This window comes from Gordionus sp. m RMFG-2023, chromosome 3 (genome assembly GCF_954871325.1).
Source record: "Gordionus sp. m RMFG-2023 chromosome 3, tfGorSpeb1-WG-v2, whole genome shotgun sequence".
Lineage (NCBI taxonomy): Eukaryota > Metazoa > Nematomorpha > Gordioida > Chordodea > Parachordodidae > Gordionus > Gordionus sp. m RMFG-2023.
Genome location: NC_088777.1, coordinates 12,060,402 through 12,083,019, shown reverse-complemented (window position 1 = coordinate 12,083,019; position 22,618 = coordinate 12,060,402). Strand labels below are relative to the sequence as shown.

General features: G+C 26.9%; 1 protein-coding gene across 1 annotated transcript in view; it reads right to left on the bottom strand.

Annotated features, from left to right (window-relative positions):
• Window positions 1-13,715, bottom strand: part of LOC135926733 (uncharacterized) — a 52,506-nt gene extending 38,791 nt beyond the window's left edge. The window contains exons 1-10 of the mRNA XM_065462664.1: window positions 13,631-13,715; window positions 13,452-13,587; window positions 13,056-13,147; window positions 10,660-10,951; window positions 7,850-8,033; window positions 3,495-3,776; window positions 2,226-2,588; window positions 1,360-1,564; window positions 794-1,078; window positions 149-355 (exon numbers count right to left, since the gene is read on the bottom strand). Coding sequence (XP_065318736.1) covers window positions 149-355; window positions 794-1,078; window positions 1,360-1,564; window positions 2,226-2,588; window positions 3,495-3,776; window positions 7,850-8,033; window positions 10,660-10,951; window positions 13,056-13,147; window positions 13,452-13,587; window positions 13,631-13,715 — 2,131 coding nt within the window. The remainder of the gene's footprint in view (window positions 1-148; window positions 356-793; window positions 1,079-1,359; window positions 1,565-2,225; window positions 2,589-3,494; window positions 3,777-7,849; window positions 8,034-10,659; window positions 10,952-13,055; window positions 13,148-13,451; window positions 13,588-13,630) is intronic.
• Between the last annotated feature and the right edge of the window lie 8,903 nt (window positions 13,716-22,618).

Here is a 22,618-nt window from a genome sequence, read left to right as displayed (position 1 = left end):
GGCATCATTCTATGTTTTTTCCTCTAATCCGTTAATCATATCTTTCCCCACCTTATACAATTGTTTTAACATCAGGGGTAAAAAAAAATTAATTTCTAAAATTTTAATCATTAAACTTAAAAAAAGTTTTCTTAAATGTAATGATTACATGAGGAAACATCGTAAATGGGCGGTATATGAAGCCTGTAAAATTTGCTGCTAGTATCATATATAGTAGGACTTTTCGAGAATGACATGATCAAATCGGACGATGGGGTATAAAGTAATAGTTTAAGGTGGGGTAGATAGGTCTTTTCGCTGTTAGAGGAGTTGTTTGCCGATTCTACAATATGGATCGAATCCTTATGTCTGGTATCTGTATCGTTTACAAAATTAATAAAATAGGAGAAAAAATTCCCTATAATATATCCATGGAATAAAAATCCTCAAATAAGTGTCAATAACTTAAAATAATATGATAGATCCAATGTCATTTAGAGAAAAGATTGGGATTTAATAACATGATAAAAACATTTGGATTAGGGTTGAGGTGTTCTGTATGACTTATAATGGGATAATATTTTTATGGGAGTAGGGTAGCCTAGAATTGTAGGAACGCTTTTTTTTAACGGATCTCGATCCCAAAATATATTATCATAGACTCTTAATCAAAGCACCTAATACCACTTAAACAATCCAATCGGGATCTCTCAATAAAAATAAGTAATTAACGTTAAATTAATTTAATGATCCATTCCCTTCCTTCCTCTTTTTTTCCCGATTCGATTTGGAATATTAGAAATAAGATTTTTACTTCCCGTTACGCTATCTCTCTTGCTTTCCATAGGGTTGGTTACGCGTTTAAGCGCTTTCTCGAGGAATTCCTTACTAATTCTAGAATCGATAGATGTTTCTTGCGTTGTATCTCGAGTATGTTCCATCTGAGATATAACGTTTGGTAGATCCAGTAAATTTGATAATCCAGAAAACTGATTATCATCTTTGGTAAAATCATCCATCAATGGCTCATTATTTAGCAAGGAGAGAAGCAGGGACGAAGGCACCTCACGAGACAAATCGTTGAAGGTGATATCGAGATCTTAAAACGAATTGTTATGGATAGGAAAATAATTGCTAAGTTTTACTTAGTGTGAAAAAAAAGGAAGAAGATTCTGAATTACTTTATCAGAATGGGTTGAGTTCGTAAATACCTCTGATTCTTGCCAAAGGATTTGATTCAATATAATATTTTGTAATGACCTGTTTACATCTGTATTTTCACACAATCCGATTCATTCATTCTTTGTTAATTTATTTTTTCCTTTCAATTTTCCATCCTTCATTATTATCTTACACTTTAAAGAGATCAAAATTTCAAACTTCTATTAGCCATAATAGGAGACATAGAGATTTTTCTCCTGTCATGTGCCTCAACGTGAGTACGCTTCGGGTTAGTGAAAGGCGTGGAAGCGGATTCTTTTTTCTCCGCTCGAAAAATTTGCAAACAGTTGTTTTTATTATTATCGTAATCATTAGGCTTGCTATCGTCTGTTCGTAACGAATTGGGTATGGCCAAGGTATGCAACTATAATAGTTTTTATATTAAAACGTATTGTAAGCGTGAAATTAGGGATCTAAATTACTTATTTTAAGCAGTTAGATCTATGTAAAAAATTCATATATTTTTTTATTTTTCCGCCAATTGAGTCCGGACTGGTGCTGTTATGATAGGAATAAATAATATTTATTAAGTGTTATTGTGCGGATGGATACTGACAGCCATTTTTATGTTTTTTGGAACAAAATATTAATAATCCATTGGTCTAAGAATTAGATTATTCTTTTCCACTTTTTGTAATTTTACAGAATAATTTTAAAATTTAAGTTTTATTTTTAATAGGATATTTAACTTTATATTGGCTATAATTTAACTTATTTTATTTATTCGAATCTTTTTATGTAAATAGAATAGTATAAATATAAAAAAAATTGATTTATGTAAAAATGTCATTTTTGACAAATAGTAGATATCGAATAATAAAATTCTCAGGCGATACATATGAAATATTGGGAGAAGGAGATATATGTCACTTTAAGTATTTGATACACTATAGAAGGGATAGAATTTTTGGCTTGTTTTAATATTCGTCTCTAAATATATTTTATTATTTAGTGTCAGAATAGTTAATTATTATATGATTTGTGGCCTTAAAAAGGAAATTTTATTTTAAATAAAAATATTAAACCTTGTCATTTCCTGAATAGAAGACCAAATTGAAAATTTCCCCACCATTTACTTGGTCGGGTTCTGCTTGCGCGACAGCTATTAGACCGAGCTCTGTTAGGGAAATAGCCGTATGAGCCGGAATAGGCGAACACAGATCATTTTGACGGCTAATGCCACCTAGGCGATCTATATCGAAAAGATATTCCGCTGATGGTACAGTAATATTAGATGGTTTATCTTTGTACATCAAATCTTCGAGTTGTTTGTTGACATCGATAAGTGTAAGATGATTTGAAGGCTGTAAAAAACACAGGTATTTTCTGGATTCGTAATTTGGTCCAGTGAGGAAAAAAGGACTAAGACATTCTTGAGAATTCGCAACCTTAGTAAAATAAAAAAAAATAAAAATTGGTATGTAAAATATCTTATCAACATAAGCGTTAAAATATTTAAAATAAAAACAAAATATTTTGGTTAACAAATCATATATCTTAATATGGTTATCTTGTAATACTTTGTTTTATAAACCAAAACTTGACTTTTTGTATCTTTTAACGTTCTTAAAACTTTAGAACGTAAATAATTAACTTCCCATCTTATGGGATAATTTCCAAAATATTATGTCAAGAGTTGATTTGGAAGATTTAAATTAAATAATTCTGACCGGAAATAAGTAGGATTTATATAAGTTACATCAGTAAATATTCAAATAAAGTAACCCATGACCGGAATATATATATGGCCTCTTAAAAATTTTTTACAAATCAACTGATCTTTTAGTAATAAACCAAAAAATTGTAATCAATATTAACTTATATAAATGCCAACAAATTTAAGAAAAATAGTTTTTTTAAAAAAGAAAGATACTTTAAATTTTTAGATCTATTTCATAAGAAATATTTTTTAAAATATTAAATTAACCAAATATTATGAGATAGATCGTTAAAAAATATCAAAAATATTCTCAGAAGTCGAGTATGATTATATATAGGAATAGAGATATCACGGATACAATTTGGAGCAGGACCCGGACGGATAAATATAAAAATTTAGAGCATGGTCTAGCATCGATGAAAAAATTGAATCTGGTACATTTTTAAAATATAGTATTGTAAAAAATTAGGTTCAAACTATCAGACTAAACTAAATGCGGGCTTGGGCAATTCAAAAACACTTCCATTCATTCTCATCTAGACCGTTTAGGTCCAAAAGAATGCAATATTTTTTTAAAAAAAGAGTCCTTAGAGACGGTATATGACACGAATTTTGGTCGGAGAGAAAATATTACATTATCTAAAATTTCTGATTCCCAAATAGGCTTCATACACATGGTAGGCCGAGACAATTCTTTGAAGAGATCATAATTTTTCTTAGATCCATCCATATCATCTTTATTCTTGTAACCATTTTGATCGATTGCTTCGTCAGTTGAATCAATCATAGATTCCAAAAAATTTGCTTCATCATCCTTTAGAACAGTCTCAAATTGTTGGACAAACTGCGGACCTTCCCCTCTGTGCGAAGCATTAAATACCGAAGATGCTAGGGATGATTGCATAGAAGAGTATGGCTTAATTTGTAGAAATTACATATATATTTTTTTAAAATATAATTAATAAAAATAGGAATAGGGCAGTACCTATATACCTATTTCTCCCCGCCGATATTTCCCAATTACAAAACCGATCTAATAATCGATATTTAGATTGATTTTTATTCATCATCTATGAACCAATGTCATAAAAAATGCTTTCTATTTTAAAAAATAACTAACTTTAACGAATGATTAAGTGATTTTGCTTATTTAAAATATAGGACTCGTTAAATATTTTTAAAATCCTTTTCTTATTGAAGATAATATGACAAAAAATAATATCATATTTTTAACTACATTTTTAAAATAATTAAATTTTTACAAGCAAACTGAATTTTTATTCCTTTTATTCATTTATTATTATTAAATTATGTATAAAATTTTAAAAAAAAATTATATAATTATATATGAATATTTAAGTTCGTCAAATCAGGCACAATGTGTATTGTATTGCGTGGATGTAAATTTATGATTCAAAAATTTATTGTCAAACTAACTGAAATTTATAGGATAGGTATATTCTAAGTATACTGGAATATATTTTTGGCAAAATCTTATTAAAATGTTTTAAAAAAATAGTTTAGACAAATGAATACGCTATTTACCAACTCGGAATTATTTACCTAGAGCGTTTTTAAAATTTTATATAATCTAATTTTTTAGGAAATACATTCCAGCTTATCCTATAAATTCTAAATAATTTTGTAAGATATTACACTATTTGTATTGACTCATTGTGCAATTTAACTGTAATATATGTACAATTATAATCATAAAATAACCAAAAACAATGAAATATCGGATCAATTTTTTTTTGAAATATAGATCCAATCAAGGTTTTTTTTTTGTTAAAAATAATTAGGTCAAGCGCATAAGAGTCCGCCTACAATTGGTTCACCCCCTTTCCCGCCAACCAAATCAAAGGGTATTTTTATAAAAGACAGCTGTATGTCTAGGCTTTTGCGTTGTTAAAGTAGGGCGCTACTATAAAATAAACTAATAATTTAGTTTTATTTTATATAATAAATACACATAAAAATTATTAAAATATATTTGTAATTAATTCTAAAATAAAATCCATATTCATTTTATTTTATTTTATTTAATTTTGAAATTTATATTTAAAAATCAGCATTATGAATCTAGTTTTCATAATAATTTTAAAATTTTAAGTGTCGACAATAGAGATTAATATTGAAGATAATTTTGCTACAGATAATATCGACAAAGTAATTTCCATGGTATGATAATATGAAATTTCCTTTTCCTGAATTTGCAAAATATCTTAATCTCGATAAAAAAAATTAACACAGGGTATAAATTTAATCGTAAGATTTGGCGGAAGCTTTTATCATCAAGCAAGATTAGTAACTTCAATGAGGAAACATTTAAAAAACAATAATTTAATATCAATACCAATCCTTAATCTACAAAATAAAATTATCAAGGCTGTATCTATAATAGTTTTTGAATGGTATGTTTCAACTGGCCATAAGATATTATTTAAGAATTATATTATAAATTAAAATTACAATAAATAATTAATATTAACATTTCATTTTATCATCAAACTCATCTATTTAATGATAAAGATTTATAAATTATTATTTGGATGTTAAATATGCTTAAAATTAAACACTCATTGATTTATATATTTATAAATTTAATAAAAATATGCTAAAACAAAAACTTATTTCATTCTTTTCACATTCCAATTTCGAGAAAGATTGATTTAATAGATAAAATATTAAAGGGTGGTGGCCTGGCCAGTTAACAAACATGGCCATCCACTAATCCCCTACATAATTTTTATTCCATTTATTACTATTACTAGCTAATAATCTGTCAAGAATGACGGGGTTGAGGGGTAATCGTTTGTGTATATGGTACTAAATATATTTTATATAAATATTAAAATTTAGGAGAAATGAGGTAAATTTGTGAATCACACCTCATAAGATATTCTTAAGTTAGAATATGATGACTCGTCTTTCTTGATGGGCAATGAAAAATATATAACTAAGAGACAAAGCTCTCGTTAGTCAGCATTGCTGAGCCCGTCAAAAATGATGGGGAATGAGAATTCTTTCCTTACTCTTATGATAGTTGTTACCTGTTATTTGAAAATAATAAATTTTTATTCTTTATAACCCCCTCCCCCCTTTCAGGCCAGGTCTAATTCTATAAAACTAAGTGTAAATGCTATGTTTTAAGTCAAAATGTATATAAAGCTTTTACTTGATACTCATATTAATATTATTTGTTAAAATATTACTGATCACCTATGCTTTATGCTTAATATTTAATATTGAAAAAATTCCCAAGCAAGGTCGATGCCCTTAATAATTTTGAAAAAATTTCCCTAACCCCAACCAAAGATCATAATAATTTTGGTAATTGAGAACTGGAATAAAATATGGGCCTTAATTTTTTGATCAGGCCGAGCCCAGGCCTGCAAAATAAAAATTTGTTTTAGGTCAATGTCTGATCCATAGTTAATAATAATAAAAATGCCCAAGCGTCCAAGCTGATAATAATTTGAAAAATTTTCCCCAAGCACAGCCTAACATAATTTATAAAAGTATTTTCCAAGCCCAGCCCGACCCATTATTATTTTAAAAGTTTTTTCTCAAACCTGGCCAATCGATAGTAATTTTGAAATTTTTTTTCCAAGCCTGGAGTTTCCAATAAAAAAAATAAATATTGATATAATTAAACTACTTTTAAAAATATAGTTTCATATATAAGAAGAATTGTATTACAAAATTTAAGATAAGAGGCTGAGTTGGAAGTATGGGGATAGAATCCCGTTGATGTAAAAAAAATTTTTTCTTAACTTAACAATAAAGATATATAGTCTCCTTCGATTTATTAACATTAAGATGATAGGAAAGTTGGAAAAAATAAAAACAACATTAAGATTATGCGAAAACGTTCATTTCTTGATTACGGAGATGGGTATATGTTAGATAATTTTAGACTGATCCTAGCCAGATTAAAAATACATCTACTATAGATGATTTTTTTAAAATAATTAATAGTACTATGAATATTCTTTAGACGCATTTTTTTAAATCTAAAAATACTCAAATAAATATTTTTGATGATTTCTTATATAAAAAAAATGTATATTAAATTTAATACTGCATGCATGCTAGTGTTGAACGTTGAGGATGACAGTATGGAAATGTTATTAGTATTGAAATGAAATAAATAAAAAAAAATTTATATATTTTTATCAAATTTTAATCATATTTTTTTATTTGTGGAAATAAAGATAAATAAAAAATTTTTTTTTTAAAAAAATTATAAAGTATCGGTGCTACTTTTTTGAAAACGCGGTAGCGATAGCGCGCTACCTTTTTTTGTAAAATAGCGGTGCGATAGCTTGCTACTTTTAAAAATAGCTCTTAACAACGTAGGCTAATTACCCGCGAAAAAAAAGTGTTTAAAATTTATAGTCTTTACCTACACCATTTTAGGCTCGAAATTACTAAATCATAATATGACCTCTATGATTATTATTATTATTCGTTAGCAAAGAATTCATTTTAATTAAGCGGTTCAAAGGATACGATTTTGTTACATAAAATCCTCAGAATGATAATAAATTTAAGAAATGGGAGCCATGTTCTGAAATATGAATTTTTATATTAAAAGATAAAAAAATATTTAAATCCAAGGTGATTCGGAATCTTCAAATTAAAAAATTTTAAATCTAATTTGACAGAAAATTCATTCCAACATATGTAGAGTATACATAAGAGTAAATTTAAAATCATGTTGCCGTAAAAATTTTGTTTAAAAAAATACATAAAAGTTCATGGCGAAAATTGTTGTATAAGGTAAACTTTACACATGCTAGAATGTATTTCCGATCGAATCAAATTTTTTAAAAATCTAATGAGACAGGAAAACATGCTGCAATTCATTTCAGAAACAGATTTTTCAGATTTAAACGCTCTCGGCAAATTATTTAAAATTGAGAGACTCCAAATTTTCGTAAATCCCATATTCCAATTGTGTATATGATATAAAATATCGTTAACCTCTTTGAAGTGTGTTTCCAAATGATGCGATAATACGCCATCAACTTTAGCGCGTTTAAGATCATGGTGACTATTTTGTATGGAGATATTCAGGTTACTCTTGCAGCGTTTATCGATGGTGAAGGAAGAACTTATAGACCGGGGCAGGTTGGATGGTTTATAAATTTTTGGTGTATTCGTATCGCTTATTAATTTTCATAAAGGAATGATAATTTATTTTTGCAAAAGTTAATGTATTTATTATTTTTTCTTAGATAATATTTTTATGTAATGGCTTGGAGTATAAATAACCAGTGGTCCCTACAACGGGGGGGGGGAGGGTCCGAAGCAACTGCTTAAATAAATTTGAGTGGGGGTACTTTTTTAAAAAAAATAAATAATTTTTTTAAATTTTTTTTTTAAAATTTTCTTTATTATTTAATTTTTGTTACATCCATCATGATCATGTGATTTCTGGTTTATAAATGTAATAATAAACCCCCCCCCCCCAGATTACATTTAACAGGTGCTTTTCAATCATAGTTGAGGCACATATAATGTTTCGAAATCAGAAGCAATAGCTTTGATAGTAAGATATGTTGAAAATAGTGAGACGCCGTAGCCTGTTGAAAGACATATTGACATATATTATACGGGAAATACCACAGGTCTCGATTTTAAGCATAATATAATATCCAAACTTGGCTTGATGAATTTAGCCCTTGAATTTCTAGTTGGGCAAAGTTATGACGCCTCAAACATGAGTGGAAGAATCAATGGTGTGCCGGCCTTGATTAAAGCTGAGGAGCCAAAGGCTGCTTTTATTTGGTGTTATTGTCATCGATTAAATTTAATCATTGTTCAATTATGCCAATCAATAAAAGAACTTCGAAATGTTCTAGGAATACTAGACGAGATTTATATCTATTTTAATGGTGTAAAAAGATATGAGGTACTCAAAGAATGTCAGTTTAATAATCTGGAAAAATCGCAACGATTTCTATGCATCACACTCTACCTTATTTATTTAGATTTAAAATGTTTTTTTTATTTAGAAGCTGGCTATCGTCATATAAAGCTATTGTAAATTTTTTCCTACTTTATGATGCCTTGAGGGCAGCTTTAACAAATTTAAAGGATTCTGAAGATCCTGCCACTTCCACTATGGCTAGTGCTATAGTCTTTAGAATATAAAAATTTGATTTTATCTTATCACTTTGTGTTTTGGATAAAATATAGTTGATAACAAGTTTGGCTTGTACAAAATTGCAAACCATTTTGAAGGATATAGGGTTTGCAATAAATCAAATTCAATTGGCAAAAGATTGCTTGATTAATTTGAGAAGTATAATATAAAATATTGTCTTAATTACTTTTTAATCTAATAGATAATAACACTGAATTTTTGGATGTTTTTTCAAAGGCACAAGATTTTATGAAGGAGAGAAATATACCTTTTGATTTTGAAAGTTCTAGACTTCAAACATTACAATCCAAAAAGGAAAGGTATATTTACTTCCATCATTAAATATAGAAATTTTTTTAGCTTTGAAATAGGTGTGTTTTATGCTGCACTCAATTTAATTATTATGTAGTTTAATGAAGGATTTATGATGATTCGATGAAATTTTTACATCAAACATCATTTTTTTATGCCAAAGGGAATGGCAGAAAAATCAATCATTAAAGAAGATATCGAAGATATCTGTGAATTTTACAATTTAATCAAGTCAAATTTTCGAAGAAATGTTGAAATTTAGAAATATTTATAAGATGGCCAAAATGGGGAATGTAATAATTACTCATGACCTAGAGATTCAAGAATCTAAAGATTTGTCAGATTCTGAGAATTGTAAATTTATTTAATTAAAATATTTTTACCAATACATTATTTAGCTTCTTCTGATGATGATGATAATTCAGGGACTTACGATTCAGATTGGAAAAACTATTCATTTATTTTACCTTATCGTCTACTTTTAAATTTTTCTGCTTTCCCTAATTTAACAATTTTATATAAATATTTATTAACCCTCATGTACTGCCGAAAGAGTCATGAGTAAAATTAAATTAATTAAAACAAGACTTCGTAGTACCATGAAAGATTCATTTCTCAATAATTTAACCATATTATCAATGGGAAAAAATTTATTTAAACAATTAAATATTGATAAAATTATAAATTCTTTCGCTTTCTCTTCCCCTAATTTATCTAAATTATTAATTTAAAAATAATATTTAAGTATATATTTTTTGCATTTTATTTATATTATATATTAAAAATTGATGCAATAAAAATTATTTTTGAAATTTATGGGTGTCATAAAATAATTATCATTTTTTCGAGGGGGGGGGGGTGTACTTTTCAAGGGGGTATTCTGCTTCATTCGCTCAAAAAGTGTAGGGGCCACTGTAAATAACGAAATAATATTGGCTTGGTAGTTAAAAAATAATTCAATAAATACAGTATACAACTCGCTATAGTGAATCAAATTTCAAAGATTAGCCTAAAGTCATATTCTTGTAATAAAGTATAAGTATATGTTATAAATCTTTTTTTTTACCAAAAATATATTTAATTACCTATTTAGAATGCATTCAAAGTATAAATTTTAATCTCTCTTATCCTCTCTCCATAAAATTTATTAATTAGTAATTTTTGTTATCATATAATCGCATTCAAGTTCATTAAAACAATGAGGTTAGAACTGTAAGGGTATTATATATTAATATAATTATGAAAAGATATTTCTTTTCAGCATAATATTTGTTTCTATACTTTTATCTCATGTACTATTCAAAAAAAAAGTAAGAAATAACTTTGTACCTACCTACCCCTAAGGTTATCATTATTGACATGCACGTTTGGCAAGGTTTCCCCTCGTAAATGACCAGTAAAGGCCGTAAAACCATTATCCAATAACTTTGCGTATTCGATTTCACCATCATCTTCCGTCAACCGTAATATAACGTATTTGCAGCCAGACTTGTTTTGATTTTGGCTAACTCGTGCCAATAGGAGAGTCACATAGTTATCAGCGGTCGCGCTTAGAGTTGCAGGCAATGTTAGGGTGTTCATGATCGAATATTGGGCAGGGTCAGCTTCAATTAAGTTTGACGAAGCTTTAAATATTTTATTAAAAAAGAAAGAGTATCTACATTTAATTTTTTTTTTAATTTTAATTCCTATTCTTTTAAATTATGTAGATAACAATGTCTTTTTCGTTCCTTAGTTCTATTGTATAGGAAGGATTAAGTTCAGGATTCAGTTAAGTTGAAAATGGGATGGGTAATAATGAGTTGCCAGGACAAAAAAATAGAATAATAATTAAAATTATCATTTTTTCATCTAGGTCAATAGCTAAACCAGCGTAAACTAAAAGTCAAGGGGGTCAAACAAATACAAGATGAATAATTTGGGAAACCCAGATTCGGTTCAAGGTAACGTAAAAATTAAAAAGGAAAATCCGAAAAAAATATATATTATTTTTTAAAATCATAGACAATAAAATTAGAATCCCATTACCCAGCAATTCACCTATTGTAGTTATAAATTAACTTAATATTTAAATTTATTTATTCATTATGGTTGTTTGTAACCCACAATTTTTAAAATATATCAACCGTTATTATTATAATGCTTCACTAGCAGATTTATTATCCTATCTACTAAACGATAAATATTTATTTTAAGTATCAAATGTAACAATGAAACCATTTTGTATTATACCCTGACCTAACACCAATCTCTTGTCTAACTTGATAAAATTCAAAACGAGATCTGATATTCAATAGAATTATATCTATAGATATAATTATAAACAAAACAAAACAAATTGAATTAAGGTTTGAACATTTAATTTAGGATAAAAATAGTAAATAAATAATTTAGACCATATTCATAAGAAAGAATATTTTCATCATTTCATTTAAAAACTTAGGAATCATTATTGAACTTTAAAAGATGGCAAAACTAGTTTTCTTTTAAATATATAAATTCAAATATACCAATGTCGAGGACATAATAATATTTATATATTTTTAATCTATTAAAGTATTGGAATTTTATTTTTTAATCTTATAAACTTATTATTTTTATTTTTAAAGAAAAATATTAGAATTACATTGCATTAACAATATTAATAAAAAAACTGGGGAAAAAATGTTACCATTAATATTAGCTTAAGGTTTTATATTTTATCTTGAATTCATAATATTAAATAATTTCTCACTAATATATTAATTGAATATATTTAACATTTTATTTTAAATATTGTGTCAAAAATTGAAATAGAAAATGAGAATCAAAAATAAATGAAGAATTTTTTTATATAAAAAATTCATTTGATATTTTTTATTCCAAAAATTTAATATTAGAATTAGTTTTTCATTATTAAATATTTTGGCCAAATAGAATAAATAAACTCGTATTAAAAATATAGATTATTTTTAAAAAAAAATTGGGGAATTTAAATCACAATTTAAATCAAATTTTTTTTTAAGCTAACCCTAATGTTTTTTATCAAATCTTTTGAAATTAGCAAATGCAGTATGGTTTAAATGCTTTCACCAAAAATATTTTGCCATTTATAATATTTTTCTTGTCCTTTTCTTTATGATGTTTTATCTCTTGCCTTACTTTATTTTATAAAAATTTCTCTAATCCATTTTAAAAGTGTATATTAAAATTAACAATTACCTCATGGTTTAAATTAATCATGTCATGATGAATAATTAATTTATGAAAATGAAAATTCAAAAAAGTTTCTAAATAATAAGAATTCCCTACAATAAAAATTAAATATGAAACTAAAACAGATAGGATCTTATGTTTATATTAAATTTAAATTATTCCTAGTTTAAAGGATTCTGCATGACTTTTTATTTTAATATCATCTTTTCCTTAAAATGTCTAAAATTAAAAAAATGTCATAAGGATTAATTTACAAGCCTGTAGAATATAGCTGAAAAATTGAATATTATAAATCCTAAAATCTCATCCAAATAATTAATTTTTATTTTTAAAAACGAGTTTGATTAGTGTTTAGATAAATTTTCCATAGTCTAGATTGGGTTGAGAAAAAATATCCAAAAATCTATGTTCATTACTCAAAATCAAGATTGAAATCTTAAATTTAGATTAAACTTTGCAAAAAAAAATATGTGTAAAATATTGTAATAATATATAAACTAAAATTGGTAGAAAACTAAAGGAAATAAATTATACTTATTGAGGGTGTTTTATTGTATAACTCTTTAAGTAGAAGTGGTTTGGGAATTTCAAGAGGATGAGTCATTAATGTATAGCTATTAACATTCCTTTTATTATAATAGGCAAGGAATAAAAAGAAGAATATTATATAAACATGCATCAATTAATATTAATTTACTACTATAAAATTACTTTTGACCTATATTTATATGTGATATTTTATCCTTATAATTATATCCTTAGACAAGTTAAAAATTTTATAACTTTTAAAGGCTATATTATAAAAATTATTTGAATTTTTAATTTCTAATTTAAAGTCAACATACTAGTGACAAACATTGACTCTTTAAAAATAATTGAATAAAAAATAAAATTTGAATTTATTTATCAATTTTTAGAAAAATTACATACCCATTTTTGTCATTTGATCCTAATATAAGAATACCCTTATGAGTAACCCATGATCTTTGGTAGAAAAATGGAAGTTTTGATTCATAATCTTCTTTACCATATGTATATAAGGTACTATTAGTTAAAATACAAACATCTAATTAATAAAATAACAAATATTTTTTTTAGAAAATAATCACCATCTGATTGCAATCTAAATTCTGGGTTGCTTTCATCAAAATTAAAGCTATGTGCATCTTTAATATCATAATCAAGACTATACATTCGTTTTAACTAATTTTTAAAAAAACATGACATTTTTTATATAGTACTTTTTACATGTTTCCTGTTGATAAGCCTTTTATTTTGGTATAATATATTTTTATATATAACAAACTCTTGTGCAAAGTTATTAATTGTGTGTAATTTAAGGATCTAATTAAAATTTAAAATGATATGGCTAATAAATTTAAAAAATACATATTGATAAGACTTTCCATTTTCTTTATCTTTAAAAATATCCTCATTAGCTATTTTTAAAAGCATGAAATTTGAAAATTTTGAATTCTTCATATTGAAAATTCAATGAAAGAATGAAAACATATGAAATTAAATGGGTTGTGGTATATATAGGTAAAAATGGACGTCTGGACAATGATATAGTTATATATGTTGTGACGTCCAAATTGATCACTATCTATTAACTAATCGCGATCTATAAAATAAAAGATTTATTTTTTTTATTCTAATATTAAATTGACTTTAATCTCGCGGACTCGTTTTATAAAATTAACTCAATAATTCGACATGAATTACTTGATAGATTTTGTAAACTATATAAACTTAGAAAATTATTGTACTTACCAGTTAAAAAATTAAAAAAAATTTATTTAATAAAGTAAATGTCTGTTTCTCATTTTTTGCCAACCTTAATATGGTGGCAGCAGCTATCTTTGTAAATTTCTTTGTAAATTAAAATTTTATTAAAATATAATTTCATATTTCTAAAAATAAAAAAATTAAATTATATAAAAAAAAACAAGAATAGAATTTTTTTTCAATTAATTAAATATGATGGAAGATAAAAAAAAATTAATTTCTAATGATACTATATCATATAAATACGAATTTCCTAAATATATAAGAAACATTGATATATATTTAACCAAAATTGAACTTATTTTTAAAAAAAATAACAGCACAGATGAGGATAACGCCACGACCTTACTTCATAATTTACCTAATGGCATATTCTCAAAATTACAATCAATATGCACTGAGTCCGATCTCAAGAAATCGACGATACTCATCAACAAACTTAGATAATTACAGCCTTCCGAGATTTGAAACAAAAAAATTAGCGAATTCAATACTGTAGTTCAAAAAGAGGGAGAAAGTTTTTTAGATTGGGTTACCCGTATTTGTCAACTCAATATGGACTGCAACTTTATCGGCTACGACAGGGTTTTAGAAAAAATAAAGGTATCAAGCTCTTCTAAGGAAATTAAATACAGAATTAAAGATTTACTCATTTTAGATGACATTATAAAGGTAGGCAAAGAATTAGATGAAACTGACATCGAAACATCTGTATATAAGATTGTCATCAAAGAAAATATACACTCCGATCTAAAACATTTCGAGGGAGCAAGACAAAGTAAGAAAGTTTATGAACTAAAACCAACTAATATTAGTTATGACAACTCCCAGATGATGCCATATGTTGAGAGCAACAGATATCATGATAATAATTACAGCCATCAGTTTAGACAACCATGACAGACTCGACCATATTATGGCAACATAAGATTCAACAACCAAAATAGCTATCATTTTCCAAGCCGAAATTATGATAGATTTTGTGGTCAAAATAGATTTCTTATATTCCTTTCAATAATCACGACACAAGAGATTAATAGATTTAATAATAACAACAAAGGACATAATAATAATTACAAGCCTTTTAATGATTTCAAAAACCACAACAGATTTGACAACACCAGACAACCGTTTCAAAATTTTAGAGGTTATATTAGATCCAACGTGCATCAACAATTTTACGATCGTGACAATAAAAATTACATGAATCATAATCCTAGGCACCAAGTACCTTATTCAAATAAAATTAATACAGTTGATATAGAAGAGACGAAGACGACAAAATCATATCAATCGATAAGAAAGATTATAAATTATTAAATATTGATATAAATAACGTAGAAAACGAAGTATAAAATGTCAAAGATAACGCATACATGGTGAACATCAAAATTAATAACATCTTGACTTCACTACAAGTGGATACGGGCACGAAATTCACAATTCTACCAAAGTATATGATTGAGAAAGTAGGCATAAAAAACATTACGAATTCCAACATTCAGTTATCTGGTTACGACGACAAGACCATCCAAGTGATAGGCTCACACGACTGAATGTAGAATACGAAGGAAGTTCTCAAATTTTAGATGCATTGATAGTAAACAGTTACAAGATGCCTTTATTAGGAAGATCTTGGTTAAAACATTTTAAAAACACTTGAAAAATTCATAGGCTTAATTGACGCGGATCATAAAGATGATTTGGCGGAATTAATATCCAATTGTAAGTCTAAATTAAATTACAAACCTGTTATAAAAACGCAAGTCAGATTATGACTAAAGTCAAATGCTAAGCCAAAAATTATACCGCCGAGAAGAGTACTTTATTCTAGAGTAGATATTATAACTAAAGAATTAAATACCTGGCTGGAAAACAAGATCATCGAGCCGGTAAAAGTCGTTAGATGGGCGAGTCCACTCACACCAGTTTTTAAAAACAATGGTAGTCTCAGATTGTGCACCGACTTTAAAGACACAGTTAACCCAGCGCTTGAAGATTTCAAATACCCCATACCTAGAATTAACGATTTGATTGCCAAGTTAGCTGGACGAATAAAATTTAGTAAAATTGATTTCAAACAAGCCTTCCTGCAAATTCCTATTCACAATGACTCTAGAGATTTGCTAACTATATCCACGCATAAAGGATACTTCAGATTCACGAGACTTCCGTTCGGACTGAAAACATCTTCAGCCATATTCCAAGACTATGGAACAGATTTTCGGAGATTTAAAAGATGTTATATTCTACAGTGACGACTTGTTAATTACAGGCGATAACGATGAAAAACATTTGGAGAACATTAAAAAAGTATTCGAAAAGATCATTAAGTATGGATTAACCCCCAATTTCGACAAAAGTTTATTCATGCAAGATAAAATACGCTTTTTGGGACATGATATATACAAACATGGTATACATCCCAACGATGATAAAATAAAAGCAATTATAGATATGTCGGAACCAAAAAATTCAGAAGAATTATCAACTTTCTTAGGCATGGCGAGCTATTACCTTAAATTTTTAAACAGTTTTGCGGATCTGGCAGATCCACTATATAAAATAATCAACAAAGATAAATGGTCTTGGGATACCCAACATCAAGCATGTTATAAAAGATTAAAAACTTTAATCAGTCAACCTCCCACATTGAACTTTTTCAATCCTGATTTACCCATAGGTATAGCCGCGGATGCATCTAAACGCGGTTTGGGAGCTATTTTATTTCACTTAGAAGGGGACGGCAAAGAAAAGCCGATAGCTTTTGCCTCAAGATCCTTATTTAAATCCGAGAGAAATTACACTAACATCGAACGCGAAGCGTTGGCGATTATTTTCGCGATGAAAAGATTTTAAGAATATCTTATCGGAACTAAATTTACAATCATCACCGATCACAAGCCGTTGATTTATATATTTTCCAAAGGTTTAAAAGAAAATTCATCTATGTCGATGAGGTTGCAGAAGTGGAATATTGCAATGGGAGCTTACGACTTCGAAATACGACATAGAGCGGGTAAACACAACATGGTGCCAGATTGTTTGTCCAGATTGCCATTAATATCTTTAGAAGAAGAAATACACATTATAGATGACATAAAAGAAAATAATGATTTATGGGACTACCAATTAACTTTAAAATGATCGAAGAGAATTAATGGAAATAATGAACGACATTAGAAACGGTGACACGATAAAAAATAAAACATATAACAATATGGTGACGGAATTATGTATTATGGGAAATTGTCTATTTAAAGAAAATAAAATCTTCATACCTAAAGTTTTAAGAAAATCAATACTACAACATTTACACGAAGGACATTTGGGTGCTGGCAAAACCAAACATTTAGCTAAAGAATACCTTTGGTGGCCTGGAATTAACAATGATATTGATAACGAAGTAAAAGAATGCAAATCATGTAACATTTGGGCCGATAATTCCATTAATACACAGCATCCTTGGATGTTAACGACGAAACCATTCGAAAGAATAGACATTGATTACGCTGGGCCATTTTTTAACAAGTACTGGTTGCTTATAGTAGATACGTACAGTAAGTTTCCTATAATCATGCCGGTGAAATTAATAACCTCGGAATTTACAATAAAAGAATTGATGAAAACAATTAGCTTATTTGGTATTCCAGAACAAATAGTTTCTGATAATGGCTCAAACTTTACAAGTCAACTGTTCAAAAAATTTTGTAGAGACCATGATATACATCACTTTCAGACTTCAGCTCACCATCAACAGTCAAACGGGCAAGTTGAAAGGATGGTAAGAACCTTTAAATCACATATGAAGAAGTGCATGGAACAAAATAATATGGACATAGATATCGCTTTGGAGAAATTTTTGTTCAATTACAGAAACACGCCAAACAGTACGACTGGCATCCCACCATGAGAACAAATTGGGATTTATTAAAATATAAGAAAGACGACGACAACACTTCGAGTACAGTTTTGCCAAAAAATAGAACGATGAATATTGGAAAAAATGGTATATAAATTTTGGAGTAAACAAGTGGGATGAAGGTGTTATAATAAAAAAAGAAAGTAACATTTTATTTCAAATTTAAACGAAAAATGGTATATTAAGGAGGCACTTAGACCAACTTAAGAAAAGATTTACCACTAACGAAGTATTAATTCATGACCCAAATACTTTACCAACGATAAGGAGAGAAATGTTACTGAACAAGAAAAAGATTGTAAAGCCGACGTTACAAGGCCTAGCCGGAATAGAACATTACCCGCACGTTATCAAGATTATATTTTGAACATAAAAGATTCACGTCCAAGAAGAATTTGAGCGGAGTTTGTTTCTTAAGGGGCGAAATGTTGTGATGACCAAATTGATCGCTATCTATTAACTTCGCGATCTATTAAATAAAAGATTAAATGTTGTAATGTCCAAATTGATCGCTATCGCGATCTATTAAATAAAAGATTAATTTTTTTATTCTTATATTAAATTAACTTTAACCTCGCGGACTCGTTTTATAAAATTAACTCAATAATTTAAGATAAATTACTTGATAGATTTTGTAAACCATATAAACTTAGAAAATTATTGTACTTACCAGTTAAAAAATATTTTTAAAATAAATTTATTTAATAAAGTTAAATGTCTGTTTCTCATTTTTTGCCAACCTTAATAATATATATCATTGGTTCTGGGTCAATCATCGTCAAAAAAACAATCAGAATGAGTTAAGAAACCTTACAGATATTATAATTTTTTTGATGAGTTTAAATATATTATTTAAATCGAATATCTATAAGATATTTTAGAATTGTTTAATTTTCCGATTATTTTTAATTATCTTCAATCTAAAAATTATAAACTGGAGTGTAAATCATGGAGATTTTAATTTTTGTCAGGAATCTTCATCATTAGTTACAAGACAAGTTTTATTGTATATTTAAATATTTTAGTCCATATTTATATAAGTTGTACATTTGCTCAAAATAAAAAAAGATTCTGAAAATTTGAAGATCTTTTATTTGCAGCGATCTTCAAAGATCTTCATATTTTATAATGTTATAGTAATTATTATTTTTTGAAATAAATGGTTTAGTAAGCATGTTTAATTAAAATAAAAATTTATAAAGATGTACCGACAATTTTCATATTCGTTAATTTTTTTAAACTTTTTTTGACATATATGGGTAAAAAAAAATTTATATTAAAATTTCAATGAAGATGTAATGTAAGTAACACATGGCAATTGTAATAATCGTTATTTTTAACTTATTTGATTTATTGTATCGTAAATAGGTTATAATTATTATTATTAAGATGTAAAAATAAAATTTCAATGAAGATATTCAGAGACCTGCAGGCCCGGCCCTAAACCCGGTTTAAATTTTTTAAATATACCCGGGCCGGGCCTAAAAAATTTTTTTAAAAATATTTCCGGGCCGGGCCTAAGATTGTTAAACCCGGGCCGGGCCTTAATATTTTTTATAAAAATTTTTACATTATGAGTTAATGGTTATAAGATTATATTATATTATAGTTATGATTAATATAATATTGGGTGATGGTTAACACTACCTAACAACCCACAGATCGATCTAATTATTAATTTCCTGCAAATTTATTCAAAATATTAATATATTTTTTTATAATTCATATCTAAATTTTTACAACATATTTTACCAAAACAATCAAATAAAGGAATATCTTAAATTATTAATATATTTTTATAATTCATATCTAAATTTTTAGAATATATTTAACCAAAACAATCAAATAAAGGAATATCACTTCTTAAAGTTTGTAATACCTTTCAAAGCGAAAAGGAGAAATAAAATTGATTTTACTTAATATAAAGCATTTTTTAATTGAAAAATTTGTTTTACACAAGTATCATTTTATTTATCTTTTTCTCTGTCCCAAATTCAAGCAATTACGTATGTAGTTAGGGACAGATCGCAAAATGACGGAAAACTATATAAAAGATTATATTAAATTACAAGAGGCTCAGGAAGTAAATGAAATACCATCGACCAGTCAAATTACGACTGTTGTTAAACAAACTGAATCGTTTTATGACAAATGGGGCGATGGTAATTCTGGTAATATGTCAATACCCGATGATGAATATTATAATTACATAAATAATAGATAAAACATTTAAGGTGGATAATTTGTTAGAGTGGTGGGCGGTTCATCAAAACGAATTTCCAATTTTAGCAAAATTGGCAATTCCTGCTCTAAGTGCAAGCTGTGAGCGGAATTTTTCCACTACTGGGAGAATTCTTGAAGAAAGAAGAAGTTATCTTCAACCTGAAAAGGTAGATATGCTTCTCTTTCTTCATGATAATTTGTGAATTTTTAATATCTTTCTTGAGTATAGGGTTTCGTCAATCATGCTGGTTTTTTACTTTGCAAACTGTCAAATATTTATTGCATTTATTATATTTACCTTGAGTCTTGAAAGTTTTTAATCCAACATTTTTTATTATTTTTTTTTACAATATTATATAATACAATTATCTTCTTTTGTTAAAAATTTATATTATAAAATAAATTATATTAATATTGTGCAATTAGATTATATTTTCAAAATACTATTTATTAAACATGCATTTTTTTAAATAGCGATTTATTTTTATTTTATAAATTAAATACAATATATTATATTCTCAAAATATTTTCCATTTTTATAAATTAAATATTAGTTTAATTTTTTTTTAATGTAATATAAAATATAGTATATGACAAATATTATTACCATTTTTATGAATATTAGTTTTATTTTTATAAATGCAATATAAAATATAGTATATGCTCAAAATATCCATTTTTATAAATAACAGTTTTATAATTTTTATAAATTCAATATAATATTCTCAAAATATTAGCTTTTTAAATGTATTTTTTAAATAATAAGCGATAATACTCGCTGAAAAATATGGTAAAATACCTCATAGGTGAATTTTTGTATATACCAGGTCGAATATAATTTTAAAAAATTCCGAGCCGGGCCTGAAATTTTTAAATCCGGACCGGGCCGTAAAAAATTTTTTTAAAAAATATCCGAGCCGGGTCTTAAATTTATAAATCCGGGCCGGGCCGGGCCGGGCCTTAAAAAAATTTTTTTTTAAAAATATCCGGGCCGGGCCTAAAAAATTTAAAACCTTGCCGGGCCGGGCCGTGCAAATGGTACCTCTGCAGGTCTCTGGAAGATATACCATAGAAAAGTGACAATTGTTATAATCGTTGTTTTTGACAATTTTTTTAAAGCATAGATATTGTTAACATGTTAAATTAAATATTCAGTGAAGATGCACAGGAAAGTGACAATTGTCATAATCGTTATTTTTGAACTTTTTTGAATTTTTTTAAGGCAAATGGGTAAAAATTGATATTGTTAACATGTTAAATTAAAATTTAAGAGAAGATATATTACTGGTTGTCATAATCGTTATTATTGAACTTTTTTGAATTTTTTTAAAGCAGTTAACATGTTAAGTTAAAATTTAAGTGAAGAAGTACCACAGGAAAGTGACAATTGTCATAATCGTTATTTTTATACTTTAAATTTTTTTAAAGCAAATGGGTAAAAATAGATATTGTCAATATGTTAAATTAAAATTTAAGTGAAGATGTAATGTACCACAGGAAAATGACAATTGTCATAATCGTAATTATTGAACTTTTTTAAAATTTTTTAAAGCAAATGGGTAAAAAATAGATATTGTTAATATGTTAAATTAAAATTTCAGTGAAAATGTACCACAGGAATGTGACAATTGTCATAATCGTTATTTGTTAACCTTTTTGAATTTTTTTAAAGCAAATGGATAAAAATAGGTATTGTTAACATGTTAAATTAAAATTTCAGTGAAGATGCACAGTAAAGTGACAATTGTCATAATCATTAATTTTGAACTTTTTTAAGGCAAATGGGTAAAAATTGATAGTGTTAACATGTTAAATTAAAATTTAAGAGAAGATATACTACTGGAAAGTGACAATTGTCATAATCGTTATTATTGAACTTTTTTGAATTTTTTTAAAGCAAATGGGTAAAAATAGATATTGTTAATATGTTAAATTAAAATTTCAGTGAAGATGTACCACAGGAAAGTGACAATTGCCATAATCGTTATTTTTGAACTTTTTTGATTTTTTTTTATATATAACACATAGAAAACTGACTATTGTCATATGTAATATTTTTAAACTTTTGTTTTTTTATTAAACAATGATAAAATAAAGATATTTTGAAAATTATTTATTATTTCAAAATTATTAAAAAAATATATTGTTAACCAGGTTTGTTGTT